At 38.6% G+C, this 23,953-nt stretch overlaps 1 protein-coding gene across 1 annotated transcript; it reads left to right on the top strand.

Annotated features, from left to right (window-relative positions):
- Positions 1 to 10,689: 10,689 nt before the first annotated feature.
- LOC148697008 (uncharacterized) lies at positions 10,690 to 12,094 on the top strand. The gene is made up of 2 exons (XM_088693424.1): positions 10,690 to 11,888; positions 12,079 to 12,094. The coding sequence occupies exons 1-2, from the start codon at positions 10,690 to 10,692 to the stop codon at positions 12,092 to 12,094; spliced, it is 1,215 nt and encodes a 404-aa protein (XP_088549550.1).
- The last annotated feature ends 11,859 nt before the right edge of the window (positions 12,095 to 23,953 follow it).

Below are 23,953 nucleotides of genomic sequence, written 5' to 3'. Positions count from 1 at the left end.
AAACATAACATGTTAAAGATCACTACTCACATAGATTTAAGCAATCCTTACCCTCGAGCATACTTAATCATAGTCACCATTCACTAGCTCGCATTTAATCAATTAAAACAACATTTTGAATGTAGTAACATGCCTTAAAGAATTCCCTCAATTCCTTACTAGATGTACTCTCAATTTTCACACAGATTTTCTAACTACACTCCCTACACTAGGTATATGTGAGAAGATTGATGTAAACATGTAGACGAACACTCACATATGTTATAACAAGGAAAGCACTTTCTAGAATTATTAACAATGACATGTATATGATCTCATGAATGGAACGCTACTACTTAGATGCGAGAACCAGGGATACCATATGCTCAAACCAATTTTAAACTCCACATATTGAAACACATAACAATCAAGATAGAAGTCAAAGGGTTGTAACGAGGCTAGGGTATTGGCTAACAACGAAAGGTGAAGGATAAACAAACATTCTTAAAGCAATAGTGAGCAAAATATTGAATTAGGCACTTAGAATTCCCTTTAGAACGCAGAAGTCAACTTTGAACACCCAAGGGGAAGTCACACAAAACTTAGGGCCATATTCAACTTTTTGGACCCTTTCTTCAACAATCTCACTTGTGAGTTCATTCTCACTTATTTTCATTCCTTTTCTTCCTTTTCTTCTTCTTTTTCTTCTTTTTCACAAATTTTTTTGTTCTCTTTTCGTTTTTTTTTTTCTTTCTTTTTTTCTTGTGCCCCTTTTAAGACTTTGGCACACCCACACTCACAAAATCCCTTCCCCCACACTTGTTTTCTGCACAAATGTCACTCAATAGGAATTCCTTCTAAGTTATGCTCCCCTATACTTTAAGAACAAAGGTATGGAAAGTCCTATTCTAGGCTAGGTAAGGATGATGTGGTTAACAAGAAAATAGGCTAAATAAGGCTCAAAGGGGTTTAAACCTACAATACAAGTGACAAGGGTGGATTCGGCTGTTTGGCTATGGTGGTGACTACTACACAACTTCATCTTGTTATTTGTTATGCTAATCAATTTCATGCTTTGAATGAAACGGGTATGAGTTCTAGTATTTGGAACTATAGTGATGAAACGCATTCTAAGTAGCAACCAAGCAAAGAATAATGAGATCATGCAACGACTTTAGAAAACAAGAATGCACAGATTAATAACTCTCCAAATAAACGTTTAGGCTCAAGTCTCTCAGGGATGTAGCGCTTGTTTGAGTTCCTTCCTTCAAGCATGTTACAAAACTGATTTTATCCTTTATGATTACATGTGAATTTGTCAACTATAACTACAACCAAGCATAAACCAAAGAGTATATCAAACTTCCATCATTGTTTGTAACTTTCTTTAACAGTCATGCATTAAAAACCAAATCCTCATCATTGTGTTGGAAGGTACCCTAAGACACAAACAAACACACAAAAACAACTCTTTTTGGCTTTTTCAAAACACTTTTTTCAAATTTTTTTCAAATTTTCGGATTTTTACTTCAACACACACCAAATCTAAGCTAAGGTTCGATGAGTTAGTCATTTTTCAAAGGTGTTCAAAGATAGGGGTTGATGGAGTAAATTTTCAAAGGGCCGGAGTCGATTTTCAAGAATTGGCAATCTTCAGAGTGTGTATGTTGGCGGTGATTGATACCTTTATAAGAAGCCAAGGCGACGCGTCCACCGATTCAAAAAGCCGGAATTTCCGGCGTAATTTTGGCGACGTTTTCTCGGCTTTTCAGAAAACGCGTTCAACTTTGTCAAAAGATTTCTGACAAAGCTGAAAACAAGTGGAGGCCATCATCGCCACTACACGTCTTTAGCCGACAAGCGCAAAGTTCGGCGACGCTTTCTCTGCTTTTCAGAAAACGCGTGCAGCTTTGTCAAAAGGAGCCGTATCTGCACTACCACGTGTCGTTCAGAAAGCGAAGGGACGTCGTTTGATAGGAGCATATTTAGGCGACTTACTTAGCTTGTTTTCGTGCATTTATATTGTTAATTCATAGTTGTTTTTGGCGTTTAAGCCATTTTCGTGTGTTTTTAGGTTCATGTGGCTAAGGAAGCAAAAAGATGCATTTTGGAGCATTTTGGAGCAAAATTGGACTTGGAAGGGATAACTTATACTTGGAGCAAAAGGAATGGACGAAATTGAAGAGTTGATGTCACAAGGATTCCTACTTGAAGTAGCCACACACCTTCCACATTTCAGCCACATGCACTTGTTCCTCCATCATTGCACCAACAACAACATTGCACATGCACTCCCTTTAATTAATTAACCCACATGCACCCTTTATTCTTTCATCATTCCAGCCACTCCACATCCCTCACCAAGAAATCATTCAACACATGCATCCATAATCATTTCTCCACACCAAAACCGTGCACATGCATTCCCCTTGTGCAATTCCATCATTCCACACCTCCATGGCAGCCACCAACCAACCTAGCTGTCATGTTTCCCCTTTAATCATTCAAACATTCACCCACATGCATTTCTAACCCACATGCACCCTAGATTCTAATCAGCCATTCACATTTAATCATTCATTCCCATCAGATTTCTAGCATATTCACATGCATTCATCCTAGCTGTCATGTTTCCCCTTTCATCATTCCCTCACATTCTTTAAATCAGCCAACACATGCATCCACCTTTCTCCCATCAGATTTCCAACATTGCACATGCATTTCCACCCTTTAATCACATGCATAAATCAGCCACATGCATCTCCCATCACCATTCCAGATTTCCACCAAGTTCCTAGCTGTCATGTTCCCCCCATTTCACCTATAAATAAACCTTCATTGCAGCCACAAAGGGGGGGATCCATTCACCACAGAAATAAGGCCTTTGTGCCAGAAATTCATCCATTCCATAAACACTTCCATTCCATTGTACATACCACCAACACTTCCCCCTTTGTGCCGTGAGTTTCCCTTACAATCCAAACACCATCCTTCCATTTTCACCACTCCCCAAACCATTCACACCATCAAACTATCCTTAGACCTTGTGCTACAACGAAGAGGAAGAGAAGAGTGCCTAAACGTTCATACAATTCAAGTTTGAGTTGTTGGAATGTTTAGGTGTTTCTTTGATTTCAATGTTAATTTCAATACTCTTTGTTTTGTACGTATGAGGAATGGAAGAGAAGAGTGCCTAAACGTTCATACAATTCAAGTTTGAGTTGTTGGAATGTTTAGGTGTTTCTTTGATTTCAAAGTTATGAGGAAATTCGAAATATATGTTTATGCTTGCATTTTGATTTGATTACTTCTAATTGCGTTTCATAAGTTGTGATTCAATTTGTTTAACCGTTTGATTGATAACTTATTTATGTATGTTTATTAAGAGTGCACGCTTAATTTTCATGCATGAATATGACGCTAGAATATAAGTGAGTTTCACCTAATAGTTACGAACTTATATTCACAAGTAGTGGAGGTTGCTTATAAACAATCGCGTTAAACGAATTCTTGGCATAAGTTTCATGCGTATTCCATAGTAACGAATGCCTCGTCAACACTTATAATTTTCATAGAGCGTAATGATTCTTGCTTGTATCTCTATTATGCAATCATGTAGGGGACTTGTGGGGAATGTTTTGAATTGTTGTATGCGCTAACCCATCCAATTCAATAACGTTAGGAAGATTTGAAGGTTAATTAGTGCATCACGGTTAACTTGGGGTGTTGAGAATTCATGGTTTATTGAAATGCAATTGGAAATCATTTTATTATGCAAGTGTAACATGTGTGGAGAAGAACCTTCTAGCTAGCATTCATCCATTCATTTTCATCGCATTCATATTTACATTCTGTCTAGTTTATTAAACTTGTTTCGTTATTTCAATTTTCGTCAAATTAAAATCCCCCTTTACTTTATTGTCTAATTTAGTTAGAAAGTGTCTTAGTTTGTGTTTATAAGAGTTTTGAGTCATTTTGTTACACAAATTCGTCCAAATTTGTGTTTGTGCTCAAATCTGCCCAGAAAGTGGTTTTTAGGCAGATTTGAGTGTGTTTGTGTTGTTTTGAGTCTTTTGGTTTGTTTTAGTGTTTTAAAAGTTTAGTTTTGCATTCTTTAAGTCTAGTATAGTGTTTCATATTGTTATTTTACGTTTTTGAGTCAAATCCAAGTGGTTAACAATCCCTCCTAATCCCCGGTCCAGGACGATCCCTACTTATTCTTATACTACAATTGTCAAAAAGAGGGTTTAATTTGTGTGCGTATAATTCTCGCATCATCGTTCAGAAATCGAAGGGGCGCCTACTCAGAAATCGAAGAGGCGTCGTTCTGATATTGAAGAGACATTTGTCGACAAGGATAAAAGAACAGTACCACCACTTGATATTATCTCTATATATGTCGACCTTCGTCTTTTATGGCAAGGCAAACTTGAAGAAAATGCCCAACTCTCCCTCACCTCTGAGGGCGCACTCCCAGCAAAGCCTTTCGAAATACTCAAATTCCTCTTCTTCCCCTAAGATGATACCGGATGCCTGGAGTACAGATGACCCAGGAGGAAACGGCAGATTGAAGTGTGCTGATTCATTCACCGCTTCTTCAAAAGCAAAGGTATCTCATATCATCAAGGTCAAAAGCAAAAGTATCTCATATCATGCTCTTTCCCTGTCTTTTTCTTTGTCCTTGTTCTTACTCGCATGGCAAAGTAAAAGAAGCAATCAGCCGGCACTTGGAGTCAGTCTTCCGATCTGGAGCCAACTGCCTGGAATCTATTCCTGATTGCTTACCTAGCGTTGCTCTCGAGTAGTCATCTTCAACGGTTGACACACTTCCGGAGAAGGGACCACTTCTGCAAGGGGAGCAAGCAAGGCAAGTGAAAATGATATATTGAAGCATGTGGAGACAAACATAGGCTGAGTTATCCTCCAACCCTTTTCAATACGAATTGGAAAGATTGAACAAAGAAACAGACCAAAGGAGTAAGCTCAGACCTTCGGGGGAGACCGAAAGAATCCTGCTGCCCAGTTCAAGAGTAGCACAAAGGAAAATCAATGATGGGAGGAACCCCTGTGGAATCAACAAAATCAAGCCTCAATGCAATCACCAAGGAGAAAATGGAATTTACACTCCATAACCAGATTTGCGTCCCTAAACTCTTCTCTTTGTTAGTTACATTCTGCTATGTTTAGTTTGTTTAAGTGCTTTTTGTGTGTTTACTTATGTTTTGTGTGAATCTATGCTTAAAACATTGAGGACAATGTTTGATTTAAGTGTGGGGGGGGGGGGGGGGGGGGGGGGGTAACTAAGTATATTTAATGCAGATTCGTGGGATTTTATCACCCATTACTTCAAATGTTGTTCCTTGCTGTTTTAAGGTGTTTTTAAGTTGTTTTAGAGTGTTTTAGTATGTGTTGTTTTTATAACTCCGAAAATCACATAAAAATTTGAAAAACATGTTTTAAAAAGCCTAAAAAGAGTGTTTTGAGTCGTTTTTGTGTGTTTGTGTCTTAGGGTACCTTCCAACACAATGATAAGGATTTGGTTTGTAATTGCATGACGGTTAAAAAGAGTTATTAACATAGAGAAAAGTTTGATTTACTCTTGGTATATGCTTGGTTATGGTTATAATGTATGACTTCACATGCAATCATAAAAGAAAAATTCGTTTTTGTAACATGCTTGAAGGAAGAAACTCAAACAAACTCTACATCCCTGTGAGACTCGAGCCATTACTTTCTTTGGAGAGTTATTTTCTGTGATTCTTTGTTTTCTAAAGTTGTTGCATGATCTCATTATTCCTTGCTTGGTTGCTACTTAGAATGCAATTGTATCATGATAGAACTAAATGCTAGAACTTATATCCGTTTCATTCAAAGCATGACATTGAATTGCATAATATATATCAAGATGAAGTTGTGTTGTTGCCACCATAGCCAAATAGCCTTACTTCCCATATTTCGTATATATTAGTTTTAACCCCGTTGAGCCTCGTTTAGCCTATTTTCTTTGCTAACCACATCACCCCTTACCTAGCCTAGAGTAGGACTTTCCTATACCCATGTTCTTGAAGTATAGTGAGCATGACTTAAATGATTTCCTTTTGATTAATATGTTGCAGAAAATAAGTGTGGGGGAAGGGATTTTTGTGTGTATGTATGTGCCTAAGTCTTAAAGGAGGCACGGGAAAAAGAAAAAAAAAATGTGAGAAAAAGAAGAAGAAAAGAAAGAAAAAGAGTGAAAATAAGTGAGAATGGACTCACAAGTGTGATTGTTGAAGAAAGGGCCCAAAAAGTTTGAATATGGCCCTAAGTTTTGTGTGACTTCCCCTTGGGTGTTCAAAGTTGACTTCTGCGTTCTAAAGGGAATTCTAAGTGCCTAATTCAATACTTTGCTCACTATTGCTTAAAGAACGTTTGTTTTCCCTATCCTTTCTTTGTTAGCCAAACACCTTTAGCCCCGTTTCAACCCTTATGCTTCTATCTTGATCGTTATGTGTTCAATATGTGGAGTTTGGAATTGATATGAGCTTATGGAATCACTGGTTCTCATTCTAAGTAGTAGCATTCCATTCATGAGATCATATTCATGTCATTATCGTAAATCTAGAAAATGCTTTCTTTGTTATAACATATGTGAGATACTAGTCTTTCATGTTTACATCAATCTCTCACATATAACTAGTGTAGGGTGTGTAGTCAGAAAATCTATGTGAAAATAGAGTGCATTCTAGTAAGGAATTGAGGAAATTCTCTAAGGCATGTTACTACATTCGAAATGGTTTTAAATGCTTAAATGTGAACTAGTATGTGGTGACTATGATTAAGAATGTACTTAAGTGTAAAGATGGCTAAAATCTGTGGGAATAATGATTTTTAACTTGTCATGAGCATTGGAAATCCGTGAGACGATTGTTGGAAGGTGTAGGTTGTGTTTTGTTCGTTTTGTCTAGTTTCGTGTTCTTTTGTTGTTTTGTTTTGCTCGAGGACTAGCAAAAGATAAGTGTGGGGGTATTTGATAGGAGCATATTCATGCGACTTAAATGGCTTGTTCTCGTGCATTTACGTTATGTTTCTTTAGTTATTTTAGTCCTTTAAGCTATTTTCGTGTGTTTGTAGGTCAAAAGGGCTAAAGGAGCAAAAAGATGCATTTTGGAGACTTTTGGAGCACTTTTGGGCTAAGGATGGATAGCTTATGCTTAGCGCCAAAGTGTTGGACGAAATTGAAGACCTAATTGAAGACCAAAGTGTTGGAACCTTGTTCCCTTTAGTTTTAGGACATTTAAACCTTTCCAATTTCCTTAGCCGTGCATAACATTCCAACATTCCGCTCCTTCATTTCAGCCACACTCACACATATCATTGCTTATCATCACCACTTATCACTTATCATAACCACATATCATATCACTTATCACTTATCACTTATCACTTATCATCATCACTTATCATATCACTTATCATAATCACTTATCACTTAACATGCACCCATAACCTAACACAAAACCTTGCAGCCACATGCATTCCCCTTTTGCACATGCTTTCCCATTTCATTATTCATTCAACTTAATCATTCCCTCACATGTTTTCCCAACCCATTGCAGCACATGCACATTCACCCTTCATTATTTCCATCCACATGCATTTATCATCATTCACCCTATCTTTAAGTCACATGCAAACACATTCAAATCAGCCACATGCATCTCCCATCTCATTTCCAGATTGTCCCCTTGCATATGCAGCCACTTATTCAAAGCACATGCATTTCCACCCTTTAATCACATGCATAAATCAGCCACATGCATCTCCCATCACCATTCCAGATTTCCACCACCCTCCTAGCTGTCATGTTCCCCCCATTTCACCTATAAATAACCCTGCATTACAGCCACAAAGGGGGGGATCCATTCACCACAGAAATAAGGCCTTTGTGCCAGAAATTCATCCATTCCATAAACACTTCCATTCCATTGTACATACCACCAACACTTCCCCCTTTGTGCCGTGAGTTTCCCTTACAATCCAAACACCATTCTTCCATTTTCACCACTCCCCAAACCATTCACACCATCAGACTATCCTTAGACCTTGTGCTACAACGAAGAGGAAGAGAAGAGTGCCTAAACGTTCATACAATTCAAGTTTGAGTTGTTGGAATGTTTAGGTGTTTCTTTGATTTCAATGTTAATTTCAATACTCTTTGTTTTGTACGTATGAGGAATGGAAGAGAAGAGTGCCTAAACGTTCATACAATTCAAGTTTGAGTTGTTGGAATGTTTAGGTGTTTCTTTGATTTCAAAGTTATGAGGAAATTCGAAATATATGTTTATGCTTGCATTTTGATTTGATTACTTCTAATTGCGTTTCATAAGTTGTGATTCAATTTGTTTAACCGTTTGATTGATAACTTATTTATGTATGTTTATTAAGAGTGCACGCTTAATTTTCATGCATGAATATGACGCTAGAATATAAGTGAGTTTCACCTAATAGTTACGAACTTATATTCACAAGTAGTGGAGGTTGCTTATAAACAATCGCGTTAAACGAATTCTTGGCATAAGTTTCATGCGTATTCCATAGTAACGAATGCCTCGTTGATAGGAGCATATTTATGCGCCTTAGTTAGCTAGTTCTTATGCATTTTTGTTATGTTTTCTTCGTTAAAGTAGTCTTTTAAGCTACTTTCATGGGTTTTCAGGTTTAAAGGACATATTACATGAAATGATGCAATTTGGAGCTTTTGGAGCAAAACTGAGCTGGAATGTGGTGTATGCAAATGGAGCACGAGGAATGGATGAGGTTGAAGGTCAAAGGAGCTTAAGAAATGAAGAAATGAAAGTGAAGAGCAAAGAAGTCGGAATTGGCAACCAAAGTTTCTAAAGTTGGAAGTTTCTATTCTTGGAGGTTTCCATTTTCGTGAGTTTCTATTCTTGGCTTTGGGCTTTTAGATGACCTAAACCCTAACTCCTTGTGGACCCTAAGCCCATGCCGCACCTAAACCCTAATCCTAGCCCACTTAATCAGCCGCACCCTAGGGCCTAATCATTTAATTTCTGCCAAGTTAAACCCTAATCCATCTACCCTAAGCCCATGCCGCACCTAATGTTCTAGAAACCCTATTTTCTGGTGGATTTCCAACCCTTGCCGCACCCAAACCCTAGCCCATTTGTCTAACCTGATTTCCTTAGGGTTTGGCTGCCTATATATATATGTTTTACCACCTTGCCGCAGATACCACCCTCTCCACAAATCAGAAATTCGTCAAAATATATTCAGCCCCCTTGCCGCAGCCTTCCTCCACCAATCTGCCATATTTTCACCCTTTGCCGCAACCCCCATGTCCCCTAAACACTACCATATCATTCCTTACCTACTCATCCATCTAAATAACCCCTAGAACCTGTCCTAGTTCTTGTACCGCAGACAAGAGGAGGAGAAAAAGCTTGGGACGTTCATGCCATTCTATTGAGGATTGCTGGAACGTTTTAGGTGTTGTCTTTCCGTTGAATTCCATGTCTAATTTTGATATTCTTTGTGTTGTGAGTATGAGGAACTAAACCCCCTTTGGTTAGGGGGGAATTCGAAACCATGTGCATGCTTGCAATATGATTTGATTACATTCAGTTGTTATTTCATAAGTTATGGATTCAATTCGTTCATCTATTTGATTGATAACTTATTTGTGTATGTTGATTGAGAGTGCACGCTTAGTTTTCATGCATGAATATGATGCTAGATTATGAGGGAGTTTCACCTAATAGTTACAATCTTATAATCACAAGTAGTGAAGGTTGCTTGAAAACAATCGCGTTGAATGAATTCTTAGCATAAGTTTCATGCAATTCATAGTAACGAATGCTTCGTCAATGCTTATGTTTTTCATAGAACTTAATGATTCTTGCTTGTATCTCTATTATGCAATTCATGTAGGGAACTTGTAGGGAATGTTTTGAGTTGTCGTATGCAATCATCCAACTTAATAACTTGTGGAAAAACTGAGGGTTAAGTAGTGCAATTCACGGTTAATCTGGGGCGTTGAGTATTTATAATTTATTGGAAGAACAACTGAAAATCGTTTTGTTTGCAAGTGTGACATGTGTGGAGAAGAACCTCCTAACTAGCCTTTTATCCATCCTTTTTATCCAAAAACATTCTACAATCTGTTTAGTTTAAAGTTTCTGTTTTATGTTAAATTTTCGTCCAAAACAAATCCCCCTTTAATTTGAAGTCTTAGATTAGTTAGAAAGTGTTTTGATTTGTGTTTCTAAGTACTTTGAATCAAGTTTTCACCCAATTTCGTCCAAATTAGTGTAGGTGCTCAAAACTGCCCAGAAAGTGGTTTTTAGGCAGTTTTGAGTCTTCTAGTTGCTGTTTTGGGTTTTAGGTTTGTTTAAGTGTTTTAACTTTTAGTTTTGCATTCTTTGAGTCGAGTTTAGTGTTTTAAACTTTGTTTTTGAGTTTTTAAGTCAGTTTCCAAGTGTTTAGCAATCCCTCCTAATCCCCGGTCTAGAACGATCCCTACTTACATCTTTACTACAATTTGACAAAAAGAGGGTTTAATTTGTGTGCATAATTATTTTGCATCAAATTTTTGGCGCCGTTGCCGGGGATTAGCAACTTTGCTAATCCCTTGGATTGTTATTTTCTGTTTACTTTATTTTTGTTAAGTCTCTGACCTAGTTTTGTTTTCCTTGTTTTAGGTATTAGTGTATGACTCGGAGTTCTCAACCGATTCGTGAGCATATCTTGGATTTTGACGACGATTTTGAGAGGACTTTGAGACGGACAAGGAAGCAACACGAACCAAATCCACCAAGCCCGGAATCTGACCTCGAGGAACAAGTCCTAGAGGAGGAGGAGGAACCCACGGCAAGAGTATTTGAAGAACCACAAGGCATGGCGGTGGACACCCGGACACTCAAGGAGCTTGCGGCTTCGGGATTGGGTAATGCCGCACCCTTGTGCATTCAATACCCCACGGCTGCCCAAGGTAAGACGGATGAGTTTGAATTAAAGTCAAGTTTGCTTCATCATATTCCTAAATACCATGGCTTGTCCATGGAAGATCCTAACAAACATTTGAAAGAATTTGAAGTAGTTTGCTCTAGTATGACTCCCGTCACTGTTGACGGAAACATCTTGAAGATGAAGGCTTTTCCATTCTCTTTGATGGATAAAGCCAAAGATTGGTTATATGAGTTAGCTCCCGGCACTGTCACTTCTTGGGAGAGTATGAAGAGAGCGTACTTGGAGAAGTTCTTTCCAACTTCTCGCATCATCCTCCTACGCAAAAAGATAAGCGGAATCCAGCAAGAAGAAGGTGAGTCTTTTCCTACGTATTATGAACGATTTAAATCACTTGTTGCTTCTTGTCCACAGCATCAGATGAAGGAGGAGTTGCTCTTGCAATATTTCTACGAGGGTCTCCTACCTCTAGAACGTCAAATGCTTGATGCTTCGGCGGGTGGAGCATTGGTGGACAAGACGCCCAGGGATGCCAAGGTCTTGATCGCTAACCGAGCATTGAACGCTCAACAGTATGAAGGAGTAGGCCAAAGAGGACCCCCACGGCAGCAGGTTCATGAGGTAAGTTCCGCACTTGATTTTCAGTCACAGTTAGCTAATCTTACTTCCATTGTGTCACAGATGGCCGAGGGAATGAAAATGCAAGGACCTGTGGTATGTGGCGTATGTTCTATCCAAGGACATGCCTCCGAAAAGTGTCCTCAACTCATCGAGAATGGCGGATGGGAAAGTGCGAATGCTATTGGATTTCAAAGCCAAAATCAGTCAAGACATGATCCATACTCCAACACGTATAATCCGGGGTGGCGAGACCACCCAAATTTCAAGTGGAGGGATCCCCAGCAACCTCAGAACCAAGGAGGCTTTAGGCAACAACCCCCGGGGTTCTTTCCCAAAAACTACGGCCCACCCCAAAATCAAGCCCAATCCGGCCCAAGTGCCTCAGGTACGTCTCTTGACAATGATGCACTTCTTAAGATACTAACTAAGTTGTCTAATGGGCAGGAAGATCAAGCGAAGGCTATGCAAAACCAAGATAAGAGGGTGGATCAACTTGAGAAACAAATTGGGCAGATTGCCGAGTTTGTAGGTAAGTTTCGAGATCCCGGACAACTCCCTAGTTCCACCATTCCAAATCCGAAGGGAGGTTTCGAATCAGCCAAAGCAATCACCCTAAGAAGTGGTAAGGAAGTTGGGGCAGTTCCTACATCAAAAACAGGTCATAACGAGGATGAAATTTTGCAAATGGAAGAGGAAGAAACAAGGTTGCCCACGGCAAAGGTGATTCCACCTTTGCCGCAAGTCCCTATGGTCCCAAATCTGTCCAATTCGGCCAATAAAGGTAAAAATGGGTCAAATTCGGTTCATACTAATGTTTTCCCTTCAAATGTGCCTTTTCCTAGTAGGTTCATGCAAACGAAGAAAGAAGAGGCAGAAAAGGATATCCTTGAAACCTTTAGGAAAGTTCAAGTTAACATACCTTTGTTAGATGCAATCAAGCAAGTTCCGAGGTATGCTAAGTTCTTGAAGGAGTTGTGTGCCACTAGGAAGAGGATGTCGACTAAGGAAGTGGTAAAGGTAGGTGAGAATGTGTCCGCCATCTTGCAACGCAAACTACCTCCCAAATGCAAGGATCCAGGTAGCTTTACCATTCCTTGTGTTATTGGGAATACTAGATTTGAATCTGCCATGCTTGATTTAGGTGCTTCTATAAATGTTATGCCATATTCCATTTATGCATCTATGAACTTAGGAGCATTGAAAAATGATGGGGTAATAATACAATTGGCCGATAGATCTAACGCCTATCCAAAGGGAGTTTTGGAAGATGTTCTTGTGCAGGTTAATCATTTGGTCTTCCCGGCGGATTTCTATGTCCTCGAAATGGATGAATCGGACCATGCTCCTTCGCTGCCCATTCTACTTGGAAGGCCATTCATGAAGACGGCCCGGACGAAGATTGACGTGTATAGTGGAACTTTGTCCATGGAATTCGATGGGGAAGTTGTTAATTTTAATCTTTCTGATTCCATTAAATACACTAGTGAGGATCATTCATGCTTTTCTATTGATATAATTGACTCTTTGGCGCAGGGATATCTTGACGATTTGAATGACGATGCGCTTGAAAAAGTCATTACACGAGGCATGGAACTCAAAACAAAGGGGGCAGATTGCATGCATGCCCACGGCATACAAGAGTCATTCCATGCCGTGCCCCCTAGTGAGGAATTACTTGAAGTTGTGGCTGCCCTTGAGTCCTCACCTAAGCTTGATGGTAAGTATACTAACCGTGAGTCCATTCCCATTTCGACTAACAAATTGCTTCCATCTATAGTTCAGGCACCTACCCTTGATCTCAAACCATTACCGGGCCATTTGAAGTACATTTTCTTGGGGGAAAAGGAGACATTACCGGCCATCATTTCTTCATCACTCACGGCACAAGAAGAGGAGAAACTAGTGCGTGTTTTGAAGGAATTCAAATCTGCCCTAGGTTGGACATTGGCCGATATCAAAGGTATTAGTCCCGCCACATGCATGCATCATATATTTCTTGAGGAGGGGGCCAAACCAACTAGAGAGGCTCAACGCCGTCTTAACCCTCCGATGATGGAAGTTGTGAAGAAGGAGATAATCAAGCTGTTAGATTGTGGAGTTATCTATCCTATCTCGGATAGTAAGTGGGTTTCACCGATCCAATGTGTGCCAAAGAAATCTGGAGTGACGGTTGTGGAAAATGCGGAGAATGAGCTAGTGCCCACTCGAATCCAAACTGGTTGGCGTGTTTGCACTGATTATAGGAAGATAAACGCCACCACGAGGAAGGACCACTTCCCATTGCCGTTCCTAGATCAAATGTTGGAAAGGTTAGCGGGTCATTCATTTTATTGTTTTCTTGATGGATACTCTGGTTATAATCAAATTGTTATTGCCCCGGATGATCAAGAAAAGACCACTTTTACATGCCCCTTTGGTACATTTGCTTATCGTCGCATGCCATTTGGTTTATGTAATGCACCTGCTACATTTCAAAGATGCATGATGAGCATATTTTCAGATTATGTTGAGAAAATTATTGAGGTTTTAATGGATGATTTCAGTGTGTTTGGTAATTCATTTGATGGTTGTTTGAGTAATCTTAGTTTGATTTTGCAACGTTGTGTTGAAACAAATCTTGTGCTTAATTGGGAAAAATGTCACTTCATGGTTAAACAAGGTATTGTTCTAGGACATATTATTTCTGAAAAAGGCATTGAAGTAGATAAATCTAAGGTAGACCTTGTTCGTCACTTACCCTCTCCAACTTCGGTTAGAGAGGTTCGTTCGTTTCTTGGTCACGCAGGTTTTTATAAGCGGTTCATAAAGGATTTCTCAAAGATTGCACAGCCACTATGCCGATTGCTGCAAAAAGAGGTGGCGTTTGAGTTTGATGATGCATGCTCCACGGCATTCAAGCACCTCAAGGAGGCTCTCACTTCGGCTCCCATTATCACACCTCCAGATTGGAGCCTTCCATTCGAGTTGATGTGCGATGCTTCGGACTATGCGATTGGTGCTGTTTTGGGGCAGCGGAAGGACAAACAACCTCATGTTATTTATTATGCTTCTAGAACATTAAATGATGCTCAATTAAATTACTCAACAACTGAAAAAGAATTACTTGCTGTGGTATTTGCATTAGATAAGTTTCGGTCATATTTACTTGGGACTAAAGTTATTATTTTTACTGATCATGCAGCTCTCAAGTATTTGCTCACAAAAAAAGAGGCCAAGCCTAGACTAATTCGATGGCTATTGCTTCTACAAGAGTTTGACATTGAGATTCGGGATAAGAAGGGCGTGGAGAATGTGGTGGCTGACCACCTAAGCCGCATGGTGCATAATGAGGAGTCCCTACCCATTGCAGAGACATTCCCCGATGAACAATTGCTGTCCATAAAGGTTAGTACACCGTGGTATGCTGATATAGTTAATTTTTTGGTGTCAAAACGTATTCCAAGTGAGTTCAATAGGCACCAACGTGACAAACTTAGGCATGATGCACGGTTTTATGTGTGGGATGATCCATACTTATGGAAATTTTGTCCCGATCAGATTATACGTCGATGTGTGCATGATTCTGAATGTCATTCAATTTTGAGTTTTTGTCATACATATGCATGTGGAGGGCACTTTGGCACACAACGCACGGCCCTCAAAGTGTTACAATGTGGATTTTATTGGCCTAGTATTTTTAAGGATGCTAGAACGTTTTGCTTAACATGTGATAAATGCCAAAGAATGGGTGGCATTAGTGCAAAGGACCAAATGCCGCAGGTTTCTATCCTAAATGTTGAAATTTTTGATGTTTGGGGTATTGATTTTATGGGTCCCTTCCCTTCATCGTATGGTTTCATGTATATTTTGCTTGCGGTTGATTATGTGTCAAAATGGGTGGAAGCCAAGGCCACCCGGACTAATGATTCTAAAGTGGTTGCAGATTTTATTAGAACTAACATTTTTGCAAGGTTTGGAATGCCACGAGTGATCATTAGTGATGGAGGGTCACACTTTTGCAATCGGACCATTGAAGCGTTATTGAGGAAATACCATGTCACCCATAAGGTTTCTACACCTTACCATCCTCAAACGAATGGCCAAGCCGAGGTTTCCAACCGAGAGATCAAGCAAATACTTGAGAAGACCGTTGGGCCAACAAGGAAGGATTGGAACTTACGATTAGATGATGCACTTTGGGCGTATCGTACGGCGTACAAAACCCCCATTGGGATGTCCCCCTTTCGACTTGTCTATGGCAAGGCGTGCCATCTTCCCGTTGAATTGGAGCACAAAGCACTTTGGGCCATCAAGAAGTTTAACATGAACCTCGGTGAAGCGGGAAGTCAAAGGAGATGGCAATTAAATGAGCTTGATGAGATAAGGCACGAGGCGTATGATAATGCAAGCATTTACAAGCAAAAGACCAAAGCTTTCCATGACAACATGATCCGTGGGAAATCATTCTCAATTGGGCAGAAAGTGTTATTGTTCAATTCCCGATTACGTTTGTTTCCCGGTAAGCTACGTTCTAAGTGGATTGGACCATTTGTTATTACTAATGTTTTTGTTCATGGTGCAGTCCAAATCCAAAGCTTGAAAACGGGACATGAATTCAAGGTGAATGGGCATCGTTTGAAGCCCTATTATGACACCTTTGTGGAGCATGCCGTGGATGACATACCCTTGGAAGCCGTGGGCCCTAGTAAGGAGTGAATGAGGTCTTCGTCCGGCTGTACGACGTAAAAGCAAGCGCTACTTGGGAGGCAACCCATGCATTCAACAAAGGAAGACCTAGAAAGCGCCCCACACTCAGATTTGCGTCCCTAAACCCTTTCCTTTGTTGCTTACTTTATGTTATGTGTAATGTGTTTAATTGTGTCTAAAACATTGAGGACAATGTTTAGTTTAAGTGTGGGGGGGTAACATTCTGTTTTGAGATATTTTTGCATGAAATTCGTAGGGTATTACCACCTAACATGTCTACACTTGTTTCCCACTGTTTTTAAGTGTTTTTAAGCTATTTTAGAGTGTTTTAGAGTGTGTTGACTTAAAAATCCGAAAATACCATAAAAATTTGAAAAATTGTTTTGAAAAACCCAAAAAGAGTTGTTTTTGTGTGTTTGTTTGTGTCATAGGTCACCTTCCAACGCAATGATGAGGATTTGGTTTTTAATTGCATGATGGTTAAAGAATGTTACAAACATGGATGGACGTTTGATATACTCTTTGGTTTATGCTTGGTTGTAGTTATAATTTACGAATGCACATGTAATCACAAATGATAAAAATCAGTTTTTGTAACATGCTTGAAGGAATGAACTCAAACTAACGCTACATCCCTGTGAGACTTGAGCCTAAACGTTTATTTGGAGAGTTAAAATCTGTGCATTCTTTGTTTTCTAAAGTCGTTGCATGATCTCATTATTCGTTGCTTGGTTGCTACTTAGAAGGCGTTTCATCATTTAGTTCCAAATGCTAGAACTCATACCCATTTCATTCAAAGCATGTTATTGATTTGCATAACACACATTCAAGATGAAGTTGTGTAGTGACCACCACCTTAGCCAAAAAGCCGTGTGCCCTATGTCATTATGTTTTGTAGGTTTTTAACCCCATTGAGCCTTGTTAGCCTTCATTATTTGTTAACTCATGTTTTCTTCACCTAGCCTAGATTAGGACTATCCATACTCTTGTTCTTGAAGCATAGCAAAGCATGATTCAAATTGAAGTCCTTTTGATTTATGTTGGCAGAAAACAAGTGTGGGGGAAGTGTTTTTCATTTGGAATTGTGTGCTATAGGCACGGAAAAAAAAAAAAAAAAAAAAAAAAAAATTCGTGGAAAAAGAAAAAAAAAAAAAAAAAAATGAAGAAAAAGTTGAAAAGTTGAGAAAAAGAGTTCCAAAGTATTGTTTGTTGAAGTAAGGGTCCAAAACAATGAATTCGGCCCTAAGGAGTTGTCTAAATCTTTCCCTTGTGATTTAAAGTTAATTTCTGCAATCTAAGTGAATTCTAAGTCTCAATTTCATTGCTTTGCTTACTATTGCTTGAAGAACGTTTGTTTTCCCTATCCTTTCCTTGTTAACCAACACCCCAAGCCCCATTACAACCCTTAACTTCTATCTTGAGTGTTATGTGTGTCAATTTGTGGAGTTTGAATTTGGTATGAGCATATGGTGTCACTGGTTCTCGCATCTAAGTAGTAGCATTCCATTCATGAGATCATATCTAAACATGCTTCTTAACTCTAGAAATTGCATTCGTTGTGAAACATATATGTGAGCATTCGTTTTCATATCTACATCAATCTTCTCACATATAACTAGTGTAGGGTGTGTAGTCAGAAAATCTGAGTGAAAATTGAGTGCGTAACTAGTGAGGAATTGAGGGAATTCTCTAAGGCATGTTACTACATTCAAAATGTGTTTTAATTGATTAAATGTGAATTAGTGAATGGTGACTATGATTAAGTATGTGCTTGAGGGGAAGGAAGACTAAAAGCTATGTGAGTAATGATCTTTGACAAATCATGTTCATTGGAAATCCCTGAGGCAAACGTTGGAAGGTTTAGGTTATGTTTTGTTTGTTTTGTTTCGTCTTGTTTACTTTAGTTGTTTTGTTTTGCTCGAGGACTAGCAAAAGCTAAGTGTGGGGGAATTTGATAGGAGCATATTTATGCGCCTTAGTTAGCTAGTTCTTATGCATTTTTGTTATGTTTTCTTCGTTAAAGTAGTCTTTTAAGCTACTTTCATGGGTTTTCAGGTTTAAAGGACATATTACATGAAATGATGCAATTTGGAGCTTTTGGAGCAAAACTGAGCTGGAATGTGGTGTATGCAAATGGAGCACGAGGAATGGATGAGGTTGAAGGTCAAAGGAGCTTAAGAAATGAAGAAATGAAAGTGAAGAGCAAAGAAGTCGGAATTGGCAACCAAAGTTTCTAAAGTTGGAAGTTTCTATTCTTGGAGGTTTCCATTTTCGTGAGTTTCTATTCTTGGCTTTGGGCTTTTAGATGACCTAAACCCTAACTCCTTGTGGACCCTAAGCCCATGCCGCACCTAAACCCTAATCCTAGCCCACTTAATCAGCCGCACCCTAGGGCCTAATCATTTAATTTCTGCCAAGTTAAACCCTAATCCATCTACCCTAAGCCCATGCCGCACCTAATGTTCTAGAAACCCTATTTTCTGGTGGATTTCCAACCCTTGCCGCACCTAAACCCTAGCCCATTTGTCTAACCTGATTTCCTTAGGGTTTGGCTGCCTATATATATATGTTTTACCACCTTGCCGCAGATACCACCCTCTCCACAAATCAGAAATTCGTCAAAATATATTCAGCCCCCTTGCCGCAGCCTTCCTCCACCAATCTGCCATATTTTCACCCTTTGCCGCAACCCCCATGTCCCCTAAACACTACCATATCATTCCTTACCTACTCATCCATCTAAATAACCCCTAGAACCTGTCCTAGTTCTTGTGCCGCAGACAAGAGGAGGAGAAAAAGCTTGGGACGTTCATGCCATTCTATTGAGGATTGCTGGAACGTTTTAGGTGTTGTCTTTCCGTTGAATTCCATGTCTAATTTTGATATTCTTTGTGTTGTGAGTATGAGGAACTAAACCCCCTTTGGTTAGGGGGGAATTCGAAACCATGTGCATGCTTGCAATATGATTTGATTACATTCAGTTGTTATTTCATAAGTTATGGATTCAATTCGTTCATCTATTTGATTGATAACTTATTTGTGTATGTTGATTGAGAGTGCACGCTTAGTTTTCATGCATGAATATGATGCTAGATTATGAGGGAGTTTCACCTAATAGTTACAATCTTATAATCACAAGTAGTGAAGGTTGCTTGAAAACAATTGCGTTGAATGAATTCTTAGCATAAGTTTCATGCAATTCATAGTAACGAATGCTTCGTCAATGCTTATGTTTTTCATAGAACTTAATGATTCTTGCTTGTATCTCTATTATGCAATTCATGTAGGGAACTTGTAGGGAATGTTTTGAGTTGTCGTATGCAATCATCCAACTTAATAACTTGTGGAAAAACTGAGGGTTAAGTAGTGCAATTCACGGTTAATCTGGGGCGTTGAGTATTTATAATTTATTGGAAGAACAACTGAAAATCGTTTTGTTTGCAAGTGTGACATGTGTGGAGAAGAACCTCCTAACTAGCCTTTTATCCATCCTTTTTATCCAAAAACATTCTACAATCTGTTTAGTTTAAAGTTTCTGTTTTATGTTAAATTTTCGTCCAAAACAAGTCCCCCTTTAATTTGAAGTCTTAGATTAGTTAGAAAGTGTTTTGATTTGTGTTTCTAAGTACTTTGAATCAAGTTTTCACCCAATTTCGTCCAAATTAGTGTAGGTGCTCAAAACTGCCCAGAAAGTGGTTTTTAGGCAGTTTTGAGTCTTCTAGTTGCTGTTTTGGGTTTTAGGTTTGTTTAAGTGTTTTAACTTTTAGTTTTGCATTCTTTGAGTCGAGTTTAGTGTTTTAAACTTTGTTTTTGAGTTTTTAAGTCAGTTTCCAAGTGTTTAGCAATCCCTCCTAATCCCCGGTCTAGAACGATCCCTACTTACATCTTTACTACAATTTGACAAAAAGAGGGTTTAATTTGTGTGCATAATTATTTCGCATCACTCGTCAACACTTATAATTTTCATAGAGCGTAATGATTCTTGCTTGTATCTCTATTATGCAATCATGTAGGGGACTTGTGGGGAATGTTTTGAATTGTTGTATGCGCTAACCCATCCAATTCAATAACGTTAGGAAGATTTGAAGGTTAATTAGTGCATCACGGTTAACTTGGGGTGTTGAGAATTCATGGTTTATTGAAATGCAATTGGAAATCATTTTATTATGCAAGTGTAACATGTGTGGAGAAGAACCTTCTAGCTAGCATTCATCCATTCATTTTCATCGCATTCATATTTACATTCTGTCTAGTTTATTAAACTTGTTTCGTTATATCAATTTTTGTCAAATTAAAATCCCCCTTTACTTTATTGTCTAATTTAGTTAGAAAGTGTCTTAGTTTGTGTTTATAAGAGTTTTGAGTCATTTTGTTACACAAATTCGTCCAAATTTGTGTTTGTGCTCAAATCTGCCCAGAAAGTGGTTTTTAGGCAGATTTGAGTGTGTTTGTGTTGTTTTGAGTCTTTTGGTTTGTTTTAGTGTTTTAAAGTTTAGTTTTGCATTCTTTGAGTCTAGTATAGTGTTTCATATTGTTATTTTACGTTTGAATCAAGCCATAATCTTAAATTCGTCCAACATTGGGTTTAAGGTCAGAAACTGCCTAGTTAGTGTTTTTAGGCAGTTTTGAGTCTTTTGAACTTGTTTTGAGTCCTTTGAGTCTTTGTGAACGTTTTTAACTTTGTTTTTATGTTTTTGAGTCAAATCCAAGTCCTTTGAGTCACAAGGATTCCTACTTGAAGTAGCCACACACCTTCCACATTTCAGCCACATGCACTTGTTCCTCCATCATTGCACCAACAACAACATTGCACATGCACTCCCTTTAATTAATTAACCCACATGCACCCTTTATTCTTTCATCATTCCAGCCACTCCACATCCCTCACCAAGAAATCATTCAACACATGCATCCATAATCATTTCTCCACACCAAAACCGTGCACATGCATTCCCCTTGTGCAAATCCATCATTCCACACCTCCATGGCAGCCACCAACCAACCTAGCTGTCATGTTTCCCCTTTAATCATTCAAACATTCACCCACATGCATTTCTAACCCACATGCACCCTAGATTCTAATCAGCCATTCACATTTAATCATTCATTCCCATCAGATTTCTAGCATATTCACATGCATTCCATCCTTTAAAACATTGCACATGCACTCCACATCCATTCATCCTAGCTGTCATGTTTCCCCTTTCATCATTCCCTCACATTTTTTAAATCAGCCAACACATGCATCCACCTTTCTCCCATCAGATTTCCAACATTGCACATGCATTTCCCTTACAATTTCAGCCATCCTAGCTGTTTTGCACATGCATTCACTTAACCTAGCTGTCATGTTCCCTCTCCCATCCATTCATCTCCCTATAAAAACCATACACACTTCACACAACATTCATACACATTTCAGTCACAAACACCTCAATTCTCTCTTCCATTTCAGAATGTAGACATCACAAACTGCCCTTGGTGCCGTGGCCTTGAGGAACCACTCCCTATCAATCCAAACACCATCCCCCTTCCATTTTCACCACTCCCCAAACCATTCACACCATCAAACTATCCTTAGACCTTGTGCTACGACGAAGAGGAAGAGAAGAGTGCCTAAACGTTCATACAATTCAAGTTTGAGTTGTTGGAATGTTTAGGTGTTTCTTTGATTTCAATGTTTAATTTCAATACTCTTTGTTTTGTACGAATGAGGAATGGAAGAGAAGAGGGCCTAAACGTTCATACAATTCAAGTTTGAGTTGTTGGAATGTTTAGGTGTTTCTTTGATTCTCTTTGTTTTGTACGTATAAGGAACTAAACTCCCCTTTAGCTAGGGGGTGATTCGAATATATGTTTATGCTTGCATTTTGATTTGATTACTTCTAATTGCGTTTCATAAGTTGTGGATTCAATTTGTTTAACCGTTTGATTGATAACTTATTTATGTATGTTTATTGAGAATGCGCGCTTAATTTTCATGCATGAATATGACGCTAGAATATAAGTGAGTTTCACCTAATCGTTATGAACTTATATTCACAAGTAGTGGAGGTTGCTTATAAACAATCGCGTTAAACGAATTCTTGGCATAAGTTTCATGCGTATTCCATAGTAACGAATGCCTCGTCAATACTTATAATTTTCATGATGCTTAATGATCTTTGATTGTATCTTTACTGTGCTATTCACGTAAAGGACTTTTGGAGAATGTTGTGGATTGCGTTGCGCTAACCCATCCAATTCATTAACTTAAGTAGAACTTGACGGTTAATTTAAGCGGACCTAATTAACCCGGGGTGTTGAGTTTCATGGTTTATTGAAATGCAATTGGAAATCATTTTATTATGCAAGTGTAACATGTGTGAGATGAACCCCTTAGCTAGCATTCATCCATTTCAATTCCATTCATTCTATTTCAATTTCATATTTACTTTCTGTCTAGTTTATTAACTTGTTTATTAACTTGTTTATGTTTTCATGTTTAATTTAACTTGTTGTTCAATTATGTTAAACATGTGGAACTAATTTCTTTTTTTAGTTAGAGGCGAATTTGAAGCCATTTACATATGTTGGTTATGATTTGATTTACTCCAGTTATGAATTCATGAACTTTAGATGTGGTTTACTTTTCTGTTTTGATTAAGAACTTGTTTATGTATGTAGGTTGAGGGTCGACACTTAATTTGCATGCCTAAACTTGATGCTAGGATATAAGGGAATTTCACCTAATCGTTATGAACTTATATTCATGAGTAGTAAAGATCGCTAGTCACGATTGTGTTTAGTAAACCCTAGGCTGGATTAACATGCGTATTCCATAGTTATGAATGCCTAGTCGATGTTTATGATTTCCGTTGAACTTAATGATCTTTGTTGAATGTCTCTATCATGCGTATTCCATGGTTAGGGACTTTGATTAGGAATAATTTGGTTGTAATGCGTATCCCATTCAATCCAATGAATCTAGGGAAATCTGAAAGTTAGTTTAAGCGAACCTAATTAACTTGGAGCATTGTCATTCATCGTTTGTTGAAGTCATAACTGGGAGTCAAATTATATGCTTATGTTCATGTGTGGATAAGGAACCCTCTAACTAGTTTTTCATCATTATATTCCATCAATTTCGTTTGTACAATCTGTTTTGTTTCCAAGTTTCTGTTTTAGTTTTAAATTCGTCAAAACCAATCCCCCATTTATTTTAAAGTGTTAGATTAGTTAGAAATACATTTAGTTTGTGTTTATAAGTGTTTTGATTCATTTTGTTTCCCAAATTCGTCCAAAGTACTCAAGGTGCTCAAAACTGCCCAGAAAGTGTTTTTAAGGCAGTTTCGAGTGCTTTGGGTACTGTTTGAGTCTTTTGGTTTGTTTTAGTATTTTAAAGTTTAGTTTTGCAATATTTGAGTCTAGTATAGTATTTTATTTTGTGTTTTTACGTTTTTGAGTCAAATCCAAGTGATTAACAATCCCTCCTAATCCCCGGTCCAGAACGATCCCTACTTATACATATACTACAATTTGACGAAAAGAGGGTTTAATTTGTGTGCGTATAATTCTCGCATCACCTACTATGTGCATGCATCGCATACTTCTAGAGGAGGGGTCCAAAACATCTCGAGAGGCTCAACGCCGTCTCAACCCTCCGATGATGGAAGTAGTGAAGAAAGAGGTAATCAAATTACTTGATTGTGGAGTGATTTAT

This window comes from Pyrus communis, chromosome 5, assembly GCF_041283825.1.
Source record: "Pyrus communis isolate YQ-2024b chromosome 5, ASM4128382v1, whole genome shotgun sequence".
In the NCBI taxonomy this organism is placed as follows: Eukaryota; Viridiplantae; Streptophyta; class Magnoliopsida; order Rosales; family Rosaceae; genus Pyrus; species Pyrus communis.
The sequence above is the reverse complement of the archived record's forward strand: the minus strand, read 5'-3'. Positions and strand labels throughout refer to the sequence as shown.

Coding starts and splice junctions, on each gene's coding strand:
- LOC148697008 (XM_088693424.1), top strand. CDS start 10,690: ATGACTCGGAGTTCTCAACCGATTCGTGAGCATATCTTGGATTTTGAC.